Source organism: Oryctolagus cuniculus, chromosome 8 (assembly GCF_964237555.1).
Source record: "Oryctolagus cuniculus chromosome 8, mOryCun1.1, whole genome shotgun sequence".
NCBI lineage: Eukaryota > Metazoa > Chordata > Mammalia > Lagomorpha > Leporidae > Oryctolagus > Oryctolagus cuniculus.
In genome coordinates this window covers 36457770-36479740 of record NC_091439.1, presented here as the reverse complement: position 1 = coordinate 36479740, position 21971 = coordinate 36457770, and the positions used below count along the sequence as shown (strand labels likewise).

The following is a 21971-nucleotide window of genomic DNA, read 5'->3' as shown; positions in this document are numbered from 1 at the left end:
TGGCAGCTTGCAGCACATTTCAATTATCATTAAGTGGAATACTTGTATGAGATTTGGATTTGGTATCAAGTTTTTCTCAGCACAAAATTTCTCCTAGTGTTGATTCAACTGTTAACTTTAGCTTTCTAGAATATGGGTGGAGGGAGGGGTAGTCAGATTCTGTAGATCTCAGAAAGGCAGGCAGAATGGCCACAGGAAACATAAGCAGCACAGCCAAGGCTTTACCCACGGGTTCAATTCCTAACAGAGAAACTGGCTAGTACACACTATGGCCCTTATCTGGAAGACATTTGCCAGCTTGGAGATACTATCAAAAACTAAAAATCTGAATAGTATGGGGCTAGCACTGTGGCGTAGCAGCTAAAGCCACTGCCTTCTATGCCAGCATCCCATATGGGTGCAGGTTCAAGTTCTGGCTGGTCCACTTCCAATTCAGCTCCCTACTAATGCACCTGGGAAGCAGTGGGAGATGGCCCAAGTCCCTGCACTCACATGGGAGACCTGGAAGAAGCTCCTGGCTTTGGTCTGTCCCAGCCCTAGCCATTGTGAACTAGCAATGGAAGTGTCTCTCCCTAATTCTGCCTTTCAAAAAAATAAATTGTAAAAAAAAAAAAAAAAATTCTAAATAGTAATCTAAAGTTTGCTCTTTTCCTAAAGCCACATTTTAGATTTTTATGTGGTCTGGATTTAAACCCAGAAACTCTAAGAAAGTTTAGGGAATGATACAAAACCAGATGAAAGCAATCACATCAAAATTATCTAAATTCCATTCCAAATGCATGACAAATATGGACAATATAATTGAAGATCATAGTGTGGTATTTCTCAAGTGTCTGATAGTAAAAGTACCGGAGGCACTCCTTCCAGGTAAGATTCTGGCTCAGGAGGTAGTAGGTTTGGATGGGGGGCCAGGAATCTGGCTTTGAAGTACCTCAGGTGATTCTATAATCAGGCAATTTTGAAAAGTACTGGCTGTGGCAGGGATGGCTGGGGTGGGGGGCTGGGGTGGGGGGGACTTGAGGGAAAACAGGCACAATTATTACCACAGCTGTGGTCCCCAGACTCAAAGACTTCCTGAAAATGAGAAGCATTCAATTGAAATTGAGGAATTATCTACAGAACACTGTTTATTTCAAGTCCAAAACACAAAATTACTCATTTTTCTTAACAGAACACATTATTTTTACTGCATGGGTATTTAGGGTTTCTCTATTCACAAGTGCAGATTTATTCTTGAACTTTAGGCTCGAATGATTCATATATATTCGTTTACTACAGAGGACATGTACTTTATAACAATCTGTTTAGAAAATATTTTACATAAAAACACACAAAGCATTTATGAATACTCTTCATCTTCACAACAAAACTTCAGCAGAGGTTTGCCTGAAGATCATAATTTTCAACAAAACACCCACGACTGAATGGAACTTATCTTACATACTGTAGATCACGGCAGTTCAGTTTCCCTTTCTTCTATGGCTTCTGCATATATTAAACAGGTCTTCGCTTTAATTGATAATCTGTGAAGTAAATTTGTCTTTTGTTGCAAATTGCTCTTAATCAAGAATCTAAATGGTCATGATGAAATTAAACTGACATAGGGCTTTTGGTAAGGGGCCCTTCAACCTAATAATGGAAGACTTTACTACCTATCAGTAGGAAATCCTTTAGTGTTTTGTGTCCAGTAACTACTGTCTGGAGTGCTATCACTTCTACCATAATCACTTGGCATCAAAATATAAAATAAAAATATGTACACTTTAATATATCAATTCTTACCTGAATAATCTCAGATCTCTTGAGAATGTTCCACAAAAGTGGAATTTCATCCTCAAGTTACACTGAAAATGGTACAATGTGTACAACTTGGTTAACCAGTGCCTGCTTCTCATTTCAAGATTTCTCCCTGTCCTGATCAGATACACAATCTTACTACTACACCATAATGCACTGGCAGTTTTGTATATAAAATCCAACTCAAGCTTATTTTGGTTTATTGTACATGCTTTATTAAAATGGTTCTTGTATTTACAATATCTGCAGAGAGTCCCTTCCAAGGTGCTCTCCCACACATCCAGCCACAGCCACACAGACATCCACACCACAGCCCCATGCACCCACACCAGTGAGATGTGAGGATCAGACTCCTAAAATTAGGCAGCTGTTGGGGGATAAGAGTTGATTGGTTTTTCAATTTTTTGAAAAGAGAAAAGCATGGGGAATGCATTTGGCCATTACAATGCTAACTAAGTTTGTGTATATTAACATATATGGCAGTTAACACTGAATATTCCTTTTACATTCTTTACACACAGAATGATATCAAGGTTTTGCGATCGACAGAATATTCTAACTTCGGTCTCAATGCTGCTTGTAGTGACTTCTGTACTCATATAGGGGCTTTCCCTAAAAATAATTCAAGTCTATGTAAGTGAAATAAGGCACAATTAATATTGATTTGACCTAGGGGAAGGGATGGGATAAACAGGTTTCAAATGATCTCACTGTTGGAGAATTAACTGACTTAAACCCACTTGAAATCTCATCTCCTAATTTACAAAGATTTCTTAGAAGCATTTCTTTTTCTTTCCTCCCCTGACAAAGCCCAAACAGAAATGTTTGGGAATTCATATTTCAATTTCTCAGTAGCCTAAAGTACTCAAATTGATGTGCAACCCCTACCTTCCCTTGCCACAGTCTCTTCCCTCCTCAATGCTAAAAGAAACACAGCATGTGAAACAGGAGTCCCTTGTGTTTTGAGGAGATTTGTACACTTGAGTAGTAAATACATATCTGGTTGTCTTTGATATTTGAAAACTTAAAAAAAAAAGAAAAGAAAAAAGGGAAAAAATATTTTGTGACTTTCTTGCTGTTTAAAAAAATCCCTGTCTCTTTTCAGGATGAGGAAGCCCCATCAGACATTACAAACAACCGCAACAAATGGGTTTGGCAGCATAAATAATGTCTAGTATTCAAATCTTCATAGTGAGACTCAAATTGATCTTGTACACCACCTGTTGAATGTTTTTGCAGGAGGTGAATCAAACCCAAAGACGCAGGACATTCTGTGAGAGGGAGGAAGAACTGCAGTTCTGAAGGCCCCTGACTGTGGTTGTTTACAAAGTTCAATCCTGTTTATTGTGATCCTTGGTATCTTCTTCATCTGTGTATTCTGATGGTTCTTCTCCTGGTTTTAGGAGTCTGCCCACATAATCGTATTTTTCTGAAAGATACATCAAAAGAAAATAACAAACAATCAAATTTGTTTCACTATCCCATTATTTTCAATAAAGGCTTTTGTCTATTTATTTGCTTGTTTATTTTATTTATTTATTTATTTATTTTTTTTTTTTGACAGGCAGAGTTAGACAGTGAGAGAGACAAAGGTCTTCCCCTCCGTTGGTTCACCTCCCAAATGGACTAGAACCCGGCGTGCCAGCGCCGAAGGTGGAGGATTAGCCTAGTGAGCTGTGGCGCTGGCCTTTGTCTCTTTTAGAATCAAACAGTTCTTCCTATTGCTTTATCATGATTAGTCTTTACAAATATGTAAAACCCGAACAAAGTAAAACGGGATAACAGACTTTTTAGACTTGGGAATTTATTCTTGTAGCAGTGTTCTGTACCAGTGGTTCTTAACTGGACACTGCATCAGAATCACTTGGATATCTTTAAGTTCTTGTGGAACAGTATACACTTTCTTTGAACATATATTTAAATTTCCAAAGAACTAGAAAATGAAGGTACCTTTAAACTGCATTTCCCATTCTCGAACACTCTCCATTTGTACTGCATTCAAATCTGAGAGATCATCATATTCATCTCTAAGTGCATCTTTATCTAGACAAAATGTTGCCAGTCCTCTGGAGGCATCTCTACCAGCAAATATTCCATATGGTCCCGCTGAAAAAAAGAAGAGAAAATACTTAAGATAGCCTAACAATATTTTAAAAAGCCTCAAAGGAGAAAGTAAAAAAACAAAACCAAAAACCTTCACCATGACTCAAATATGGTACAATGAGAAGAAATCAGTGGGAAATTTGCCTTAAAAAATTATTTACTGGGGCTGGTGTTGTGCAGAGTGGGTAAAGCTGCCACCGAAATGCCAGCATCCCATACGGGCACTGCTTTGAGTCCTGGCTATTCCACTTCCGATTCAGCTCCCTGCTAATGGCTTGGGAAAAGCAGAAGATGGCCCAAGTACTTGGGCCCCTGAACCCATGATGGAAACTCAGAAGAAGCTCTTGGCTTTGGCCTGTCCCAGCCCTGGCCATGATGGCCACCTGTGGAGTGAACCAGCAGATGGAAGTTTCTCCCCCCACCCCTTTCTGTGTAAATCTTTCAAATAAATAAGTAAATCTTTAAAAAATTATTTGAAGGAGGGAAGGAAGGAGAGAGGTAAGGAGGGAAGAGGAGGAAAGAGAGAGAGATTCTCCATCTGCTGGTCCACTCCCCAAATGGCTGCAACAGCCAGGGCTGGGCCAGGCTGAAGCTAAGAGCCAGAAACTCCATTCAGGTCTCCCACATGGGTGACTGGGACCCAAGTACTTGGGCTGTTATCCACTGTCATCCTGGGCACATTAGCAGGAAATACGATGGAAAGCAGAGCAGTGAGGCCACAAACTGGTCCTCCAATATAGGATGTCTATGGATGCTGCTGTCCCAAGCAGCAGACTAACCTGCTGTGCCACAATGCTGGCTGCCAGGAAATATGCCTTTTGACCAAAGTTTAATAAAGCTTCGCATTGAAATCTTAAATTTCAACTACTTCTGATACCCCGAAACTTGTATTCAAAATGAGGACATCTGAAGTTCTTAGGGTGAAGAGGAAACATTAGCAGCTAGGTTTAGAAGCCAGTGTGCTTGAGAGTAAATGATACTTTACTGATTGCTGTTAATTAATAATGACATCTAAAAATAATCAACAGGGGCTGGCACTATGCTACAGCAGGTGAAACTGCAGCTTGTAGTGATGGCATCCCACATCGCAGGACTGGTTCTGGTTCAAGTTCCAGCTGCTCCACTTCCAATCCAGCTCCTTGCCAACGTGCCTGGGAAAGCAGACAACGGCCCAGGTACTTGGGTCCTTCTGCCACCCATTTGAGAGATCCAGAGGGAATTCTGGGCTCTTGACTTGGGCCGGGACAGGACATTGCAGCCATCTGGGGACTGAACCAGTGGATGGAAGATTTCTGTCACCCTGCCTTTCAAATAAATAAATCTTTAAAAACCAAAAAACCACCAGTAGAACATCCACTGAATATGTACTATGTAAAAACCCAGGTGAACAGTGAACCTACATTTTTCTTTCTCCTATTCTCTGTAGGTTCTAACTTAGAGCAGAGATTGCATCACTTTGTGTGTCCTGTGACGACTTCTGGGCCCAGCACATGTTCAATAAACCTTTGCTGAATAAATGCCTTGATTTAAAAACAAGGACCAGTTCTCAAAATAAGTATCTCCTGAATATCATAGTACATAAATTTCCTACAAAAACTAACAAGAAGCATTAAGGAAAATAACAGTTGTCGTTCGATATGACTTTTGGGAAAGAGAGGAAATAGCTGAGGGATAGTTCTGGACTGACCCATTAAGTAATGATTAGTATTTTCTCAAATGAGTTAGGCACCATCTTGTCTGTGAAAGGTGGGCATAATTGCTGAGTTGACATAAGCAAACCAATTCCCAAGTCTTCCCTTGAGAGCAGTAACTGTCATGTTCATCTCTGTATTCTTAGTACCTGGCATGAAGCTACAATGTAATAAAGTTCTTCCAAATGACTTAACTGTAGTTCCAAAGACGGGAAATTCAAGATTCTGATCCTCTAAATAGATTGACTATGGTAGGAAAACTTTCCACCCAAATACACAACCGAGAAGATACTTCAGTTTTTTAAAGCCGTAATATCAACAAAATTGAAATAACCTAATTTTTTATTTCAAGAAATTGGTTAAATACATTACACTGCTATCAGAATCAGGTAACCCTGGAAACAGACTTGAAAGAAGTCCATTACATAAGTATGGAAAAGAGCAATCAGATGGGAATTTCTGAGGGAATGGAAGGGAGAAAATTTACTTCACATAAAGTGTGGCTTATTAAAAAGTGATCTTTACAATAAAAATCTTAAATTTTTAAAATTTATGTGCAAGGAAGAAAGAAAGAGGCAGGGACAGCTGTAGACAGAGATCTTCCATCCACTGGTTCATTCCCCAAATGCATGTTAAGAGCTGGGAGCCCAAAACTCCATCTAGATCTCCCACACGAGTGGAAGGGGCCACGGACTTGAGCCATTACTTGCTGCCTCCCAGGACATGTGCTTGCAGGCAGCCGGATGAGAAACAGAATGGGGACTTGCACCCAGGCACTTTAATGTGGGATGTGGGTATCCAACACTATAGTGTCCCCACTATTACAACAAAAATCTTTCAAGGTAACTCTTGTCTGCACCTTAGGCTACAGAGGAGACCAAGCAGATTTTTTCCATTTGAATTTTTGTTTTTTTGAGAATCAAGTGACAATAAACAAGACTTCTGGAATATAATTTTACGGAAAAAAATATTTCTTCTCTATGTTACCTATATATGACAAAGGTCACTAGAGAAAATAATTTAAAAACTAGTTACTAGTTTCACAGATAATGAACATGAATGAATGTTGTTCATTGTTATGAACAGAATAATCAGTAAAGAAGGCTTATTGCCCTAAAGGAATAAAGTACTTTCTTTTCTTCTTTTTAAAAAAGATTTATTTGAAAGGCAGAGATAGAGCGAAAGAAGAAAAGAGAGGGAGAGAGAAAGAGATCTTCCATCACTGGCTCACTCCCCCCATGGCTGCAATTGCTGGGGCTGGCCAGGCCAAAGCCAGGAGCCAGGAACTTCTTCCGGGTCTCCCACAAGGGTGCATTGGCCCAAGGACTTGGGCCATCTTCCACTGCTTTCCTAGGCACATTAGCAGGGAGCTGGACTGGAAGTGGAGCAGTTGGGACTTGAATTGCTGTTCATATGGGATGCCAGCCCAGCAGGCTGAGGCTAACCGTCTACACCACCACATTGGCCCCAGAATAAAGTATTTTCTAATGAGAGTAAACAAGTAGAAAAAACTGGAAATTCTTTGATTTTTAAATGTGCAGAATAATGATTATATCATTACTTATTTTTGAAATGTTTAGGAAGCCAAAACTTATGTATTAAAAAGTCTCTGTACATTTTACAAATAGAAGTCATAGTTTCACTTAGACAAAAATCTAAACATTTAAGAACATTAATTTGAAGTAGACAGCATTGCACCATAAAATTCAAAAGATGTAGAAACTCATTCTCTAAAAAGTTTATAACATGGAACTAGAAGTGGCATTAGCAGTAATTTTAAAAGCAGCATTATCGATATATTATCATGACAATAAAGGTAATACTTCTAGTAAAGTACCTTTTTATCCTGTTTTTCTCATTTTAAACATTTTCCCTATTGCTACTTGATATTAGGTAACTATCAACAATTATCATCGAACATTTATATATTTTCTCTCTGAATGTAAATAACCCAAATTTAGCCAATCTCTTATTAGTATAATCAAGCTATTTTGTTGTACTTACAAATGAGTCATCCATATAATGAGATACTATTTACCATTAGCCAACATTTCTAACTTTCGAACTTTGCCCATTTCAATTAACATTCAATTAGGTCTTAGGCATTTAGGAAAAACTCAAAACTATATTTGCAGAATGAAATTAAGAGTTTATTACATTGGACTTAATTTATTTTTTAAATTTTTAATTAACTGCATGCTTTATGGCAATAGCGATCAAAGATACACACACATACACAGGAAACTAATATGATTTCTGTTTCTTGAGAAATAATGATGATCAAAAAAATATGTGGACAGATAACCTAATAGTGACTGAATCAATGCTTGTTACAAACTTAAAACAGTGATCAATGAAACACACGAAAGGAAAAATAAAACCGAGCAGTGCTATAACCTATGTGTGAAACGTGATTGTTCACGTTTTCTTTTAAAAACATTTTAAAAAATTCTTTTTAAAGAATTTCCCAGCAATCTCACTTTCCTCTGAGAGTTTTGCAAAGTGGAAGGAACAGATGTTGCTTCCCCACTTGGCAGATGAAAAACAGGAGCAGAGGCAGTGACTTACTTGAAGTTGCTCACAGAACTGCAAGTACCATTTCCATTTTTTCTAACTACACCAATCCAATGTTACCTTGAGAAAACACACTAAGAATCCACAAACCCAAAGATGGAATGACAAGCTTTAAAATTGGAGCACTTCACTAATTATAAAATTCCAGGGGAATAGAAATGTTAGAATACTTGTTAAATCAAAATAGAAGAGAATTAACAAAATAACTGTAGGCACCAATAGCTTTCATTGCATTCTTAGTATTTACTTTCATGGCCTGCAAAAGTTAATCTTAGGCACTTCAGTATATAACTCATACAACACTTTAAATGGTACAAAAGAGAGACGATCACTGTAACATCAACAACATGAAAATCTGCCACCTCTGAGTATATTAATGTACACTGGTGCATTCTCCAAATGTCTCTGCCAACTTTCTGAAGCCTGAACACTGAAAACACATAAAAACAGACTATAGAACATTTTTTTTTTTTGGTTTAGATAGCTAAAGTATTAAGAGTGAACTTGAGCCAGCAGTTAATAATCTAAGTCAAATTCCAGACAAAACAATGTTTTGCTAACTTTTTCTAAAAATTTATTTATTCGAAAATAAGAGTTACACAAAGAGAGGAGAGGGGAAGGGAGAGGGAGAGAGGTCGGTCTTCCATCCGATGAGACAGTGAGAGAGTGAGAGTGAGAGTGAGAGTGAGAGTGAGAGAGAGAGGTCTTCCATCCACTGGTTCACTCCCCAGATAGCCGCAATGGCCAGAGCTGCGCTGATCTGAAGCCAGGAGCCAAGAGCTTCCTCTGGGTCTCCCACGCCGGCGCAGAGGCCCAAGGATTTGGTTCATCTTCTACTGCTATCCCAGGCCACAGCAGAGAGCTGGATAGGCAGGACTAGAACCGGCAACCATTAGGGATGCTGGTGCTTCAGGCCGGGGCGTTAACCAGCTGCACCACAGTACTGGCCCCTTATTAACTCTTGAATGTAAAAGAATCATTCAGTGATGAACATATTCCCCCATTCCCTAACTTAGAAAAGCTTTTCTGCATGTTTAGAAGTTCCCTTAGGAAGCGTTTAACTTCTGAAAACATCTTTTTGGTAAAGAACATAACATGAAGAACTGGAGTTGGAACTGGAAAGGTCGCTGAATAAGGAGAATTTGGGGTCTCATAAAGACATTTTACTGCATTTATAATATAACCAGAAGCTATATCTGAGAAGTCAACAATACTTTCCCATTCCACTACCTTCTTACATAACATAAATAAATTCTACTGTGTTGATAACTATACTTGGCTATCCATAATACTAAAGTAACAGAGAGCTACCCAAGAAAAGCAAATCTGAAATGATATTAAGTCTTTTACGTATGATATAACTCACAAAAAAGCTAGCTCATATAAACTAATCATTATGAAGGCTCATTGAGATATTAATATAGTATTAAGAGAATTAAATTCTGTTGTTTTGTCAAAGATTAAAATGTAATGTTGGGGGCAGCACTGTGGTGCAATGGGTTAAGGCCCTGGCTTAGAGCGCCAACATCCCATATGGGCGCTAGTTCTGGTCTCGGCTGCTCTTCTTCCGATCCAGCTCTCTGCTATGGTCTGGGATAGCAGTGGAGGATGGCTCAAGTCTGGGCCCCTGCACCCACGTGGGAGACGCGGAGGAAGCGTCTGGCTTCAGATGGGCGCAGCTCTGGCTATTGCAGCCATCTAGGGAGTGAACCAGCAGATGGAAGACCTTTCTCTCTGTCTCTCTCTCTAACTCTGCCTGTCAAAAAAAAAAAAAACAAAAAAAAAAACAGATTTTTAAAGTTCAAAAATCAATAAACCTATCAGTTACTGTACACTAAAACTGTTTAATACAACCACTTAAAATGGTGTGACATAGTCTCAAAAAAACAACATATGTTCACTGTAGAATAATGCTTTAAGAATAATTTAATGCAGAGCTGGTGTTGTGGCACAGCCTCCCATATTGGAAGACCGATTTAAGTCCTAGCTGCTTTGCTTCTGAGCCAGCTTCCTGCTAATGTGCCTGGTAAGGCAGTGGAAGATGGTCCGAGTGCTTGGGCCCTGCCACCCATCTGAGAAACCAGGATGGAGTTCCTGTCTCCTGCCTGGCCCAAACCTGGCTGTTACAGTCATTTGGGGGGTAAACCAGCAGATGGATGATCTCTGTCTCTGACACTCCTTCAAATGAACAAATCAATCAATAAATAAATATTCAGAAGAAATTAATGAGTAGAAAATTCCTGGAGGCAGTAAACAGAGTATGTAATAACAGGTAACTGTGATTATGTTATGTAGCTACATTAGTTTTTTTTTTTTTTTTTTTTTTTTTTTTTTTGACAGGCAGAGTGGACAGTGAGAGAGAGACAGAGAGAAAGGTCTTCCTTTGCCCTTGGTTCACCCTCCAATGGCCGCCGTGCTGCGGCCGGCGCACCGCACTGATCCGAAGGCAGGAGCCAGGTGCTTCTCCTGGTCTCCCATGGGGTGCAGGGCCCAAGCGCTTGGGCCATCCTCCACTGCACTCCCAGGCCACAGCAGAGAGCTGGCCTGGAAAGAGGGGCAACCAGGACAGAATCCAGCGCCCCAACCGGGACTGGAACCTGGGGTGCTGGCGCCGCAGACGGAGGATTAGCCTATTGAGCCGCGGCACCAGCCACATTAGTTCTTATAAATCAGAGAAATAGTCCACAGTGAATATTTTAGTTTTCTATGGTTTAAAAACCATACAACCATAACAAGCAGGAAAGAATATTAAATTCATGAAACAGTTCAATTTCCTAGCTTGTTTTGATATATCTTTCATGATTATTAAAAGAAGTTTTGGAAAATATCAGTAATAAATATACAATGGGTAAATTATTTTATCCATTTCAGGTCGATGCCAAATTTGATAACCTTTTGAATACTAACACAATAAAAAACTGAAATTTCAACTTGCATCTGAAATGCAAATTAGAAGACTGTCAGAAACACTGTGGACTGAGCTTGTAGCCTTGGCCCCAGGACTCGTATGTTGAGGGGAGAAGGGAAGAATTTCAAAAATTAAAGTTCCACATTTGTGCCACTTGTGGGAGTGGTGCTCAAGTTTATCCAACCCACAAAAAATGAGAATTCTAAGGTGAAAAAATAGCATGGACTCAAATATCTATAGGAATTAACCAACAGTAAAGGTAACAGTGTTGAGGGGGGAGTGCTATTCTGTAAATGATATTGGGACAATTATCTAGCCTTCTTTGGCGGGAGGAGAGGACACAAAAATCAGATCCTTATTTTATATCTTAAAAGCAAAATCAATCCCAATAGAACAAGAAACTGAAACCATGAAAAGTATTACAGAAACCATAGATTATAACCTTTAAATGCAAAAAGACTTTAAAGGTATGATACACAAATCAGCAATTATAAAGGGTAAACTTGAATACATAAAACCAAAACTCTCAACATGTTTTAAAACACACAAAAAATTAAAAACAAAATGGAAAAAGCATTTGAAACAAAGGCTGATTTACTTTATAAAGAACACCTGTAATCAACAATAGACCAATATCATAATTGAAAAATTGTGGCAAAAGATGTGCAAATAAACAGAAAACATAAATGACAAATATTTGAAAAGATGACCAACCTCAGAAAATGAAATGTAAATTAAAACAAAACTGAAATACTATTTTAATCTCTCAGATTTACAAAAGCCAAGACTTTTATCACATTTTTAGCCAGATTTAGCGTGATAAACTGCCATTTTTGTTAAGTATAACTTGGTCCAACATCTCTGGGGGGCAATTATAAATTAAATCATTAAATTCAAATTGTCAGGGCTGGTGCCGTGGTGTAGCAGGTAAAGCCGCCGCCTTTAGTGTTGGCATCCCGTGTGGGTGCCAGTTCAAGTCCCAGCTGCTCCACTTATGATCTGTGGATGTCCTCAGTTCTTAGGCCCCTGCACTCGTGTGGGAGGCCCAGAGGAAGCTCCTGGCTCCTGGCTTTGGATTGGCCCAGCTCTGGCTGTTGTGGTCATTTGGAGACTGAGCCAATAGATGGAAGACTTCTCTGTCTCTCTGCCTTTCAAATAAATAAATCTTTAAAAAAATTCAAATTGTCCAACCCTCAGTAATTTTATTTTCAGGAATTTATTTTTTAAGTATAATTTCACTCACATGTATAAAATGACATGAATATTTACTTCAGTATGATGTAACACATTGGAAACAAATGTTCATTAATAGTGGACTGCAAAATATGAAATTCACAGTATAGAATCTTATCCAAGCATTCTAAAGAATGAAATGACCTTCTATACTGATATGAAAGGCTTAGAATACTAAAATTATTGTTAAAGACATGTAGTTTGCTATAATTAGATTGTGTGTGGGGGACACATATTCACAAGCTTGTACGTGCACAGAATAACTCACTAAAACAATACTCAGACTGGTTCCTTGTCTCTATACTGTGGGATATAATGCCTGGGGAACAGTTGTGGGAGTCTTATTTCTCACTGTATAACCTTTTGAATTTTCTATTTTGAACATGCATTACCTAATACGTATTCTTTAAATTAATATGAGGTTTTAATTTGAACCACACCCCAAACCACTCTACTGGAACACTTCCACAACCTTAGCCTCCTGAAATATTACAGGAAATACCCCAAGGAATGAAAAAAGGGGCAGTAGCTGCTGAAGGTTAAGTTCATAATAAAAATTATAAACTACATGAACAAACCACAATGAAACAATGAATGCATACAACAGACAGAACTGGCATCCCAACTCCTCCCTCTCCCTCAAATAGCAGACAATAGAAAATTAAAGAACTATAGTAAATTTGCTTAAAATTAACAAGTGAAGAAATGGAAGAGAAAAATCAACAGACATGAAGAATGAAATGAAAAGCTAATATATACCCATCAAAAGCTAATATACACTCATTAAGAATAGAGGCAACAATACTTCTCTGAAACACACCTACATATTTTAGTAGTCTAGCACATTTTAGAAAATAAAGAATCAAATCCACACCTGGACAAATCTTAGTAAAAGAGCAGAATTCCAAAGATAAAGAGAAAAAAGGTCTCAATTACAACCAGAAGGAAAAACAACAAAAAAGGCATATAAACCACAAGAAGATGTGTTGTCAGCTAGTAGAAGATAGTGGCATAATACTATTCAAGATTTGTGGTAAAATAATCTACAAAAATCTAAGCTATTATTTCTGAATGAGGACACAACAAATGAGAAGAATGATAGGACTTACCTTGCTGAAATGAAAAAGCTGCAAACAAAGGTATGAAGTGCAAGAAGTCCTACTGAATTTTTAAAAAAGGAACAATGCAAAGTAAATTTAAGTGAATACTAATAAGAATGATAATTTAACCAGTGGAGTTGAAAAAAAGGTAACTAAAATTCTAATAGTGACACTGTAGGGAAAACACGCTAGAAGTGGGCATTAACATAGGGCTCCCTACTACACAACTCTAGGTAACAGAAAATACTAACAAACTAAAAAGCAGAAACTGCTAAATGTACGTTCACAACAGTCAAAGCAGTTTTCATCAATAAGAAATAATTTGCCAAATGCCAGCAAAGCATGTGAAAGAGGCACCTCTTTCTCATTCACACCAAAATGGTGTTTGGCTAAATTTCTTACATTGTTCAGAAGGACAGGAGGATAGTGTCTTGGAAAAACACTTCCCTATCCCAAAATAGCAATAGAATGCATCCAAATCAGAAGACAGAAAGTGGAAGGCACATTATATCAGTCTGAGAAGGGAAGTGAGTGGGAAAAGAGGCAAAACAAAACAAAACACAAAAAAATTATATATAAAATAGAAGGGCAGAAATAAACCTAAATATATCAGGAATAACATATAAACTGATGAAGCTACTAAAAGACACAATGTTGACTTTAGATTTAATGAAAAAAAAAATCCAGCTATTCAGGGGTACTTCAAAAAGTTTGTGGAAAATGGAATTAAAAGTTTATTTTGATGCCAAAAAACTTTGAGGAGCCGGCGCTGTGGTGCAGCGGGTTAATGCCCTGGCCTGAAGCGCCAGCATCCCATATGGGCGCCAGTTCTAGTCCCAGCTGCTCCACTTTCCATCCAGCTCTCTGCTATGGTCCGGGAAAGCAGTAGAAGATGAACCAAGTCCTTGGGCCCTTGCACCCATGTGGGAGACCCAGAAGAAGCTCCTGGCTCCTGATCAGCACAGCTCCGGCCGTTGAGGCCAACTGGGGAGTGAACCATCGGATGGAAGACCTCTCTCTGTAATTCTGACTTTCAAATAAACAAATGAATCTTAAAAAGAAACTCTGAAATTCATGCATGTGAGGGTTCTTCAAATATGTGTATTTAAAAGCGTGAGAGCTGGCATTGTGGCATAGCAGGTTAATCTGCTGCCTACAACACTGGCATCTCATTGGTATGAGCTGCTCCACTTCTGGTCTAGCTCCCTGCTAATGTACCTGGGAAAGCAGTGGAAGATGGCCTAATTCCTTGGGCCCCTGCCCATTCACAGAGTTCCTGGTTCCTGGCTTTGGCCTGGCCAGCACCGGGTCACTGCGGTCATTTAGGGAGTGAACCAGTGATTAGAATATCTCTTTCCTCTCTCTGTAACTCTGACTTTCAAATTAATCTTTTTTTTTTTTAAGTGTGGATTTCAAGATGTTTTTGCACCAAAATCTTGATTCTATTTTCCATGAACAGCATGAAATATCCTCATATGTTATTAAGAGAAAAAGAATGCATAATAGATTAAAAGCAAAGTAATGGAAAGAGAAATACTGAACTCATTGATAATAATCAAAAGTCAAATATGAAAATAAATAAGGGTGATAAGGATGCTTTAAGTATGATTAGTTTTCATTCTAGTGCTGGATTGCTTTAATTTATTCAGTATCCTTGTAGAGTAAGCATAGTAATAACTTGGCCTCAGAACATTCTCACTTCCCTTCTTTGTGTGGCTAGTTCCCTCAGGCTTTTGCTTTAAACACCAACCCCTTTTTCTTAATCTAATATGTAAAGTAACTTTCTTAACCACTTGATCTAAATAGTCTTTTGTTATCCTCTATTACATGTCCTATTAATTTCCTTCATAGGATATTTAATTATAGATTATAATTGAAATGCTTGTTTATGGCCTGTTTTCCTCAACAAATCATTGACTCCAGGAGGGTAAGTATGCGTCTGTTTTGAAGACTCAGTTAACACCACATCTCACAACAACTTATTTAACTTTTTACTGTAATTCCTTCTTAGTATTTAAAAAGGGAGCTGAGCCAGCGCTGCAGCTCAATAGGCTAATCCTCCACCTAGCGGCGCTGGCACCCCGGGTTCTAGTCCCGGTCGGGGCGCCGGATTCTGTCCCGGTTGCCCCTCTTCCAGGCCAGCTCTCTGCTGTGGCCCGGGAGTGCAGTGGAGGATGGCCAAAGTGCTTGGGCCCTGCACCCGCATGGGAGACCAGAAGAAGCACCTGGCTCCTGCCTTCAGATCAGCGCGGTGCGCTGGTCACGGCGGCCATTGGAGGGTGAACCAAGGGCAAAGGAAGACCTTTCTCTCTGTCTCTCTCTTTCTCATTGTCCACTCTAACTGTAAAAAGAAAAAAAAAAAAAAAAGGGAGCTGAAACCCTATATTAAAGATCCTGAGAGGGGCTGGCGCTGTGGCACAATACGTTAATCCTCCCCCTGTGGCGCCAGCATTCCATATGGGTACCAGTTCTAGTCCCGGCTGCTCCTCTTCCAGTCCAGCTCTCTGCTGTGGCCCGGGAAGGCAGTGGAGGATGGCCCAAGTGCTTGGGACCCTGCACCCCATGGGAGACCAGGAGGAAGCACCTGGCTCCTGGCTTCAGATCGGCACAGCTTCGGCTGTTGTGGCCATTTGGGGGGGTGAGCCAACAGAAAGACGACCTTTCTGTCTCTCCTTCTCACTGTCTGTAACTCTACTTCTCATATAAAAAAAAAAAATCTTAAGAAAAAGATCCTGAGAAAGGATATAGGCTCCAAAAGAATACAGTAATCATACAGTGATGTCTGTCATGGTTACACTTGGGGAAGAATGGTCTATGTCAGACTGTTAAAAAGAATTTGAATGGTTAATTCCAGATGTTATTAAAAACACATTCCTTTCTTCCATCCTGAATAACATCTTCTTGTCTCTTGTCTTAAGCTATCTATATAAATTGCTTTAGTGTTTAACACAAATATAATCCCTTCAAAGATGGACAACAGTGGAATGAAGTCAAACTCAGAAGAGCCAACCAAGTAGGTACCGTAGAAATAACCAGCAGAAATTTGACTACAGCAACAAACTTCTTCAAAAAAAACTTAACTGATACTTTTATCATACTGGTATGTCAGATGTGCATGGGCAGAAAAACCAAACCGCAGACCCAGCTGGTTTCAAGCAAGAACCTGTAAACAAAGCTGGGTAGCGTCAACTTTAGGACATCCATGGAGTCAGGTTGGGTCCAGTTTTTATGTTGCCATTCTTGCTTCAACTGCCATTTTGCAAACTAAACTAGTAAAGTCAACACACTGTACTTAAAGCTTAGAAGAAAAAGGAAAAACACTTGAAGGTACCTGTGCTTTTATTTCCCCACCCCTCTAAATATCAGGCATCTCACAGAGATACTTCTTACGTGACTTTCTCTTTTCAGTGGAACCTAAAAGGTAAGTTGGAAAATATGGCTCTGGTATATGTTGAAGAATATATGAAATGAAGATGAAGCAAAATACCTAAATTACAGGACTGTGGGATAAATTATCCAAAAAGGCCAATTATCCAATAATTCCTTGCATTCCAAAGAATAAAAATATTGTTTTATTAGTTTCACTGCAGTAATATTAGTCTTCCAAATCCATTGTGTATCTGTAAATATGTGAAGTTAGATTACATTGGGAGCCGGCGCCGTGGCTCAATAGGCTAATCCTCCACCTTGCGGCGCCGGCACACCGGGTTCTAGTCCCGGTTGGGGCGCCGGATTCTGTCCCGGTTGCCCCTCTTCCAGGCCAGCTCTCTGCTATGGCCAGGGAGTGCAGTGGAGGATGGCCCAGGTGCTTGGGCCCTGCACCCCATGGGAGACCAGGAAAAGCACCTGGCTCCTGGCTCCTGCCAGGATCAGCGCGGTGCGCCGGCTGCAGCGGCGGCCATTGGAGGGTGAACCAACGGCAAAGGAAGACCTTTCTCTCTCTGTCTCTCTCTCTCACTGTCCACTCTGCCTGTCAAAAAAAAAAAAAAAAAAAAAAAAAAAAAGATTACATTGGGAAGGGATGACCTGTGAAGCCAGTTAAGACTTAGCCTTCACTTACTAGATACATAACTTACTAGATACGTAACTCTGGGCAAAATTTCTGGGGTTCAGTTTCTACATCTGTAGAACTGGAACATAACTATCTCACACAACTTTGAAAATTAAATGTGATAATGGGCTTAATAACTGGAGTCTCCTCCACCTCCCCTGACCTCTAGAATCAACTGCTGTTCAATCAGTGGAACTCTTTACGAAGATGGAAACACAGTTATTCTTTGGTATCTACAGAGAATTGGTTCCAGTAATCCCCACAGATAACATCTACAGATGTTCAAGTCCTTATATAAAATGGTATAGTTGCATATAACCTATGCACATCCTAGTTACTTTAAGTCATCTCTACATTAATTGTAATAGCTAATACAATGTAAATGCTATATAAATAGTGGTTATACTATTGACAAGAATGGTTATACTAATGACAAGAAAAGAAGTCTGTGCCGGATCAGTACAGAAGCAACCATACTAGTCCAAACATAAAAATGAGAGAGATGCAAGGCCAGACTGAGAATTTGTGAAACATGAGGTTACAGTAGGGTGTGACTACGTACCACTTCATTCAGGTGGCTAGTACTCAGAGCATGGCAAATTCAAGTTTAACTTTTTTGAACTTTCTGTAAGAATGTATTTTGACTGGTTGAATCTGTAGATGACAACATGAATATAAGGGGCTGACTATATGTACTCCATGAAATACCCTATCGAATTTGGTAGCCATGTGGCTGATAACACGTTATGTGGCTAGTGTTACTGAGAAACTCAACTTTTAATTATATTTAAGTTTACTTTATCATTGTGACTACTATATTGGAAAGCACAACAAGGTCATGACAACATGTTTATTTGAGGTTTTAAATCCTTATGGTAACTGGGGGAAGGTATAAAGAAAAACAAAATAAGGTTCTCCACAAGTTTATCTTAAAATCTAATTCTAGAAATAGTCTATATAAGCTTTGTGTTCAAGTAGGACAGGAATACTTACCAACTTCACTGAGGAATTGTGGGACAAACTAAGATATGATATAGTAGGTGCTTAATAAATTTGGCTTCCTTTGTCCTTCCATATTTATTGTCTTACATGACCACACTTTCCTCACATATTGGCCAAGTGCCTGACCTGTTGCTAAATTTAATATTGACAAATGTAGTTAATGTCAACTGTTTGCCAAAATGTGTTTACTCTACTGCTACATTGTCAATATTTAAGTTTTTAAGAACCTGAACTTTAAAAATGTTATGATTAAAAATAAAAATATGTTCTTCATTATGGAATAAAATCTCACAAAGCAATTAACTCTAAAACTATTATTGTGAAATGGGAGTATATACTGGTTATGTATAAAAACTAGGCTTTCTAGCTCTCTCTCAGCTCATTCTTTCAAGCTACTAAGATCCTCAGATACAGCATGCTGCATCTAAATAATTTTGCTACAAAACTGTTTAATTTATTTCAGGATGAAAATAAGAGCAAAATTGAACTTACAGCTCTTTCATAGCCAGGAATTGGCTTCAAGACTTTTGGTAAAGTGTTACTACAGTTTCTATTACTGTGAAACATCAACATATTTTAAGTCCCTATTAGCTATCTGGCTACCTTGCAGGTTCTTTTCAATAATAAAATATTCCAAATATTTCTATTAGGTTATTGATCAATACCTAGAATAAAATAACACTCAAGCTGCTCATCAGGACCTGGGAGCTGGTGGAAGCTATCAAAAAGTGGCCTCCTCATTGCTATCTGATAGCCCCCTTGAAACTCAAGCCTCACAAAAGCAACCAATGTAACATCTATGACACTTAATTTTTAGTTTCTGTCACAAAACATTTGCCACTGGAGGCTGCCAAACTGAGTGTATGACTGTCTCTTCTAACTATCTGCAGATAGTGGTAAATCATAAAGTGTGGGGACTAATACACTTCTTTCACTTAATATTTTGCTTTTAGTTGGGTAAGCTCTGTATTAAGAAATTAAACCTACACACCATTTCTTATCACTGAACACTCTGTAATATCAATCAGGAGAAACTTTAGGAGGAACATACTATGTAAATCCTTGAGATAAAATTTCACTTGTCCCACATACCCTTAAGTATAAAAAATAAGTATTATCTGAATTGATACAAGGAACAGACATCTGGTATTCATATATAAACAAAAACAAATACTTTATATGCAATCTATAGTTGGACAGAATGCATAACAAACAGGAATACAACTAGGAAACAAATTCAATAGTTTTAACACCAAAAATCTCCAATTTCTTATCTTCCAATTAAACGACAAACCAAAGTACTTCCAAAATACCTGCCATGCAGCACGCACTGAAATCAAATATATTTTGTAAGTGTCAATAAATCTCATGGCCTAACAGATCAGACCAAGGTAGAAATGAGCTTGTTCCTAGACTGCCAGCCCCTTGACTTTAAGGGGTCGATGTACTCTTTCTAATAACAAGTCACTTTAAGTCTCTAACTTTATTATTTATTCTTATTGTAGTCACTTTTTTCAAAGTATCATTGCACAGCCAGGATGTACAATGTTGCTCAATTCTATGGAATACCAACAGGTTCCTTAAGTCTGAAGTTTATCAGCATGATCTGAAATGCATGCTACAACTACACTGTGAAGAGCTTCGAAATGAACACACTTTTCTGAAAGCAAACTGTAAAAATATTTAATTTTCAACTGGTGCATGCGGGATTTAAAGCTCTTCCAAGTTTTTTCTTAGTTCTGGTAATTGAAAACATCGGTCATTGTTACCTTGTTTGAATCTGAATATTCGCTTTCCTACCAGCAAAAAAGGAAAAAAAAAGTCAAAAAGGTAAAAAGAAATAAGAGGAAAAGAAGAAAAAAAAAAAAAGAGGCGCGCCTGCTGGGTATATGAGCTCCGCCCCCAACACTTAAGGGCGAATATCCTTGCCCATCTTTAATCAGATCTGCCTTTCCGACGGTCCTCATCCCACATACATTGTTAATCTTGGAAAGCATCTCAGAACGCAAACTGGTTTTAAAAGACGTTGCTTATACGTCTGGACTTCACAGCCTGGAAGGGCTGGGACTGGGAATTACGTGTCCCTAAACGTGGCCTTATGAGGAGTGGTAGGCAGAAAGGGAGCCGGATCAGTGGCAGAAAAAAGTGTGAATTACCAAGGCCGGAACTTTAGATCCCTACTTTAGAAATCTTCCCTCCCTCCAGCCCGCACCCATCCCCGGAATTAGAAAGCTCAGGAAAGGTGGAGGGCCAGTTCGGCTGGAGGCAACTATTTAAGGATTTTGCAAAATTCGGCTGAAGAAGACGCTGCGAGGAGAGACGGAATGGGAGACAGACGAACGCTGAGAGCTGGTCCCTGGGGTCCCAGGGGGACCCCGACCTGCTGGAAAGCCGACGGCGTCCGCAGCAGGGGGCGTGTGGGGGGAGGGCCGTCCCAGGTGAGGCAGCCCAGGCGCGAGGGTCCAGGCGACAAGAAGACTGGGCGAACTAACCTGGTGCCCAGGGGCCTCCCCGTCAGAAGGGGGAGTCGTGCTTGCACTACAGGGGGTCCTCCCTCTCCCTTTCCAACTCCTCCTCACCAGGGCCGTAGAACTTGCTGCCTTTGGTCACGTCGAAGACTTTCCCATTGACCGCGAGCAGGATGCGCGGGGTGCGGGACCCGTCGTATTGGCGCAGCTGCTCCAAGCTGAAGTCCCGCTTCTTCATGCGAGGCAGAGAGGCGGCGGGGCTCTCCTCGCCCGCCCCGGCCCCGGATCCCAGACCCCGCCGCCCCCAGCGCACCCACAGCCGGTAGGCCCCCAGCAGCACCAGCGCCACCAGCGCCACGTTCAGCAGCATCTCCCCGCCCCCCGTCAGAAGCGCCAGCACCGCCGCCGCCCAGCCGCCCCCTTCCGCTGCTGCTCCCGCGCCGCCTGGGCTCTCGCTGCTGCCGTCGCTACTGCTCTCGCTGCCACTCCCCAGGGTGCCTAGCTTCACGTCCCCATCACCCGCCGCCATCACTGCCCGCCAGCGCCTTCCTCCTCCTCCCCGCCCCCTGCCCTCCCCAACCCCAGGCCGGCCCCGCCCATGAGGGGGGACTTCCCAGCCAATAACGTGAGGGGAGAGGGCGGGGACAGGCCGCCTCCTGATTGGGTGTTGACGGGGTAACGTTGTCTCGGCTCTCTCCCCTCCTCCCTTCTTTTGCAGGCCGCGCTCGCGTGCGACGCCCCGCCCATCTCGCCCCACACTTCCCCGCTTTCGCTCCTCGCCTCGGATCTGTGAAACAGACGAGGAGGGCGGATCTGAAGAAAAACATGCTGCGCCGACAGCGCGCGTGCGCGCACGCGCGTGTGGGCGGGGCAAGGGCACAGCGCGTGCGCCGATGCCGGAGCGCCACGCGCTCTCCTTTCCAGAGCAGCCTCTCGGAGAGGCCCGCTCCCCCCGCCCCCCGTCTCCCTGCTGTGCGCGTGCGCGCGGGGCTCGCGTCTCTTCCCAGGCCTGGGTTCGCGGCCGTGAACTCCCGCCTCTTTGCT

At 40.6% G+C, this 21971-nt stretch overlaps 1 protein-coding gene across 1 annotated transcript; it reads right to left on the bottom strand.

Moving 5' to 3' along the window:
* Positions 1–1109: 1109 nt before the first annotated feature.
* Positions 1110–21667, bottom strand: PGRMC2 (progesterone receptor membrane component 2). The gene is made up of 3 exons (XM_002717245.5): positions 21039–21667; positions 3748–3903; positions 1110–3226 (listed from the first exon to the last, which is right to left on the bottom strand). Exons 1-3 carry the CDS (start codon positions 21454–21456, stop codon positions 3129–3131), a joined length of 672 nt encoding a protein of 223 aa, XP_002717291.1. The 5' UTR covers positions 21457–21667; the 3' UTR covers positions 1110–3128.
* Positions 21668–21971: the final 304 nt, after the last annotated feature.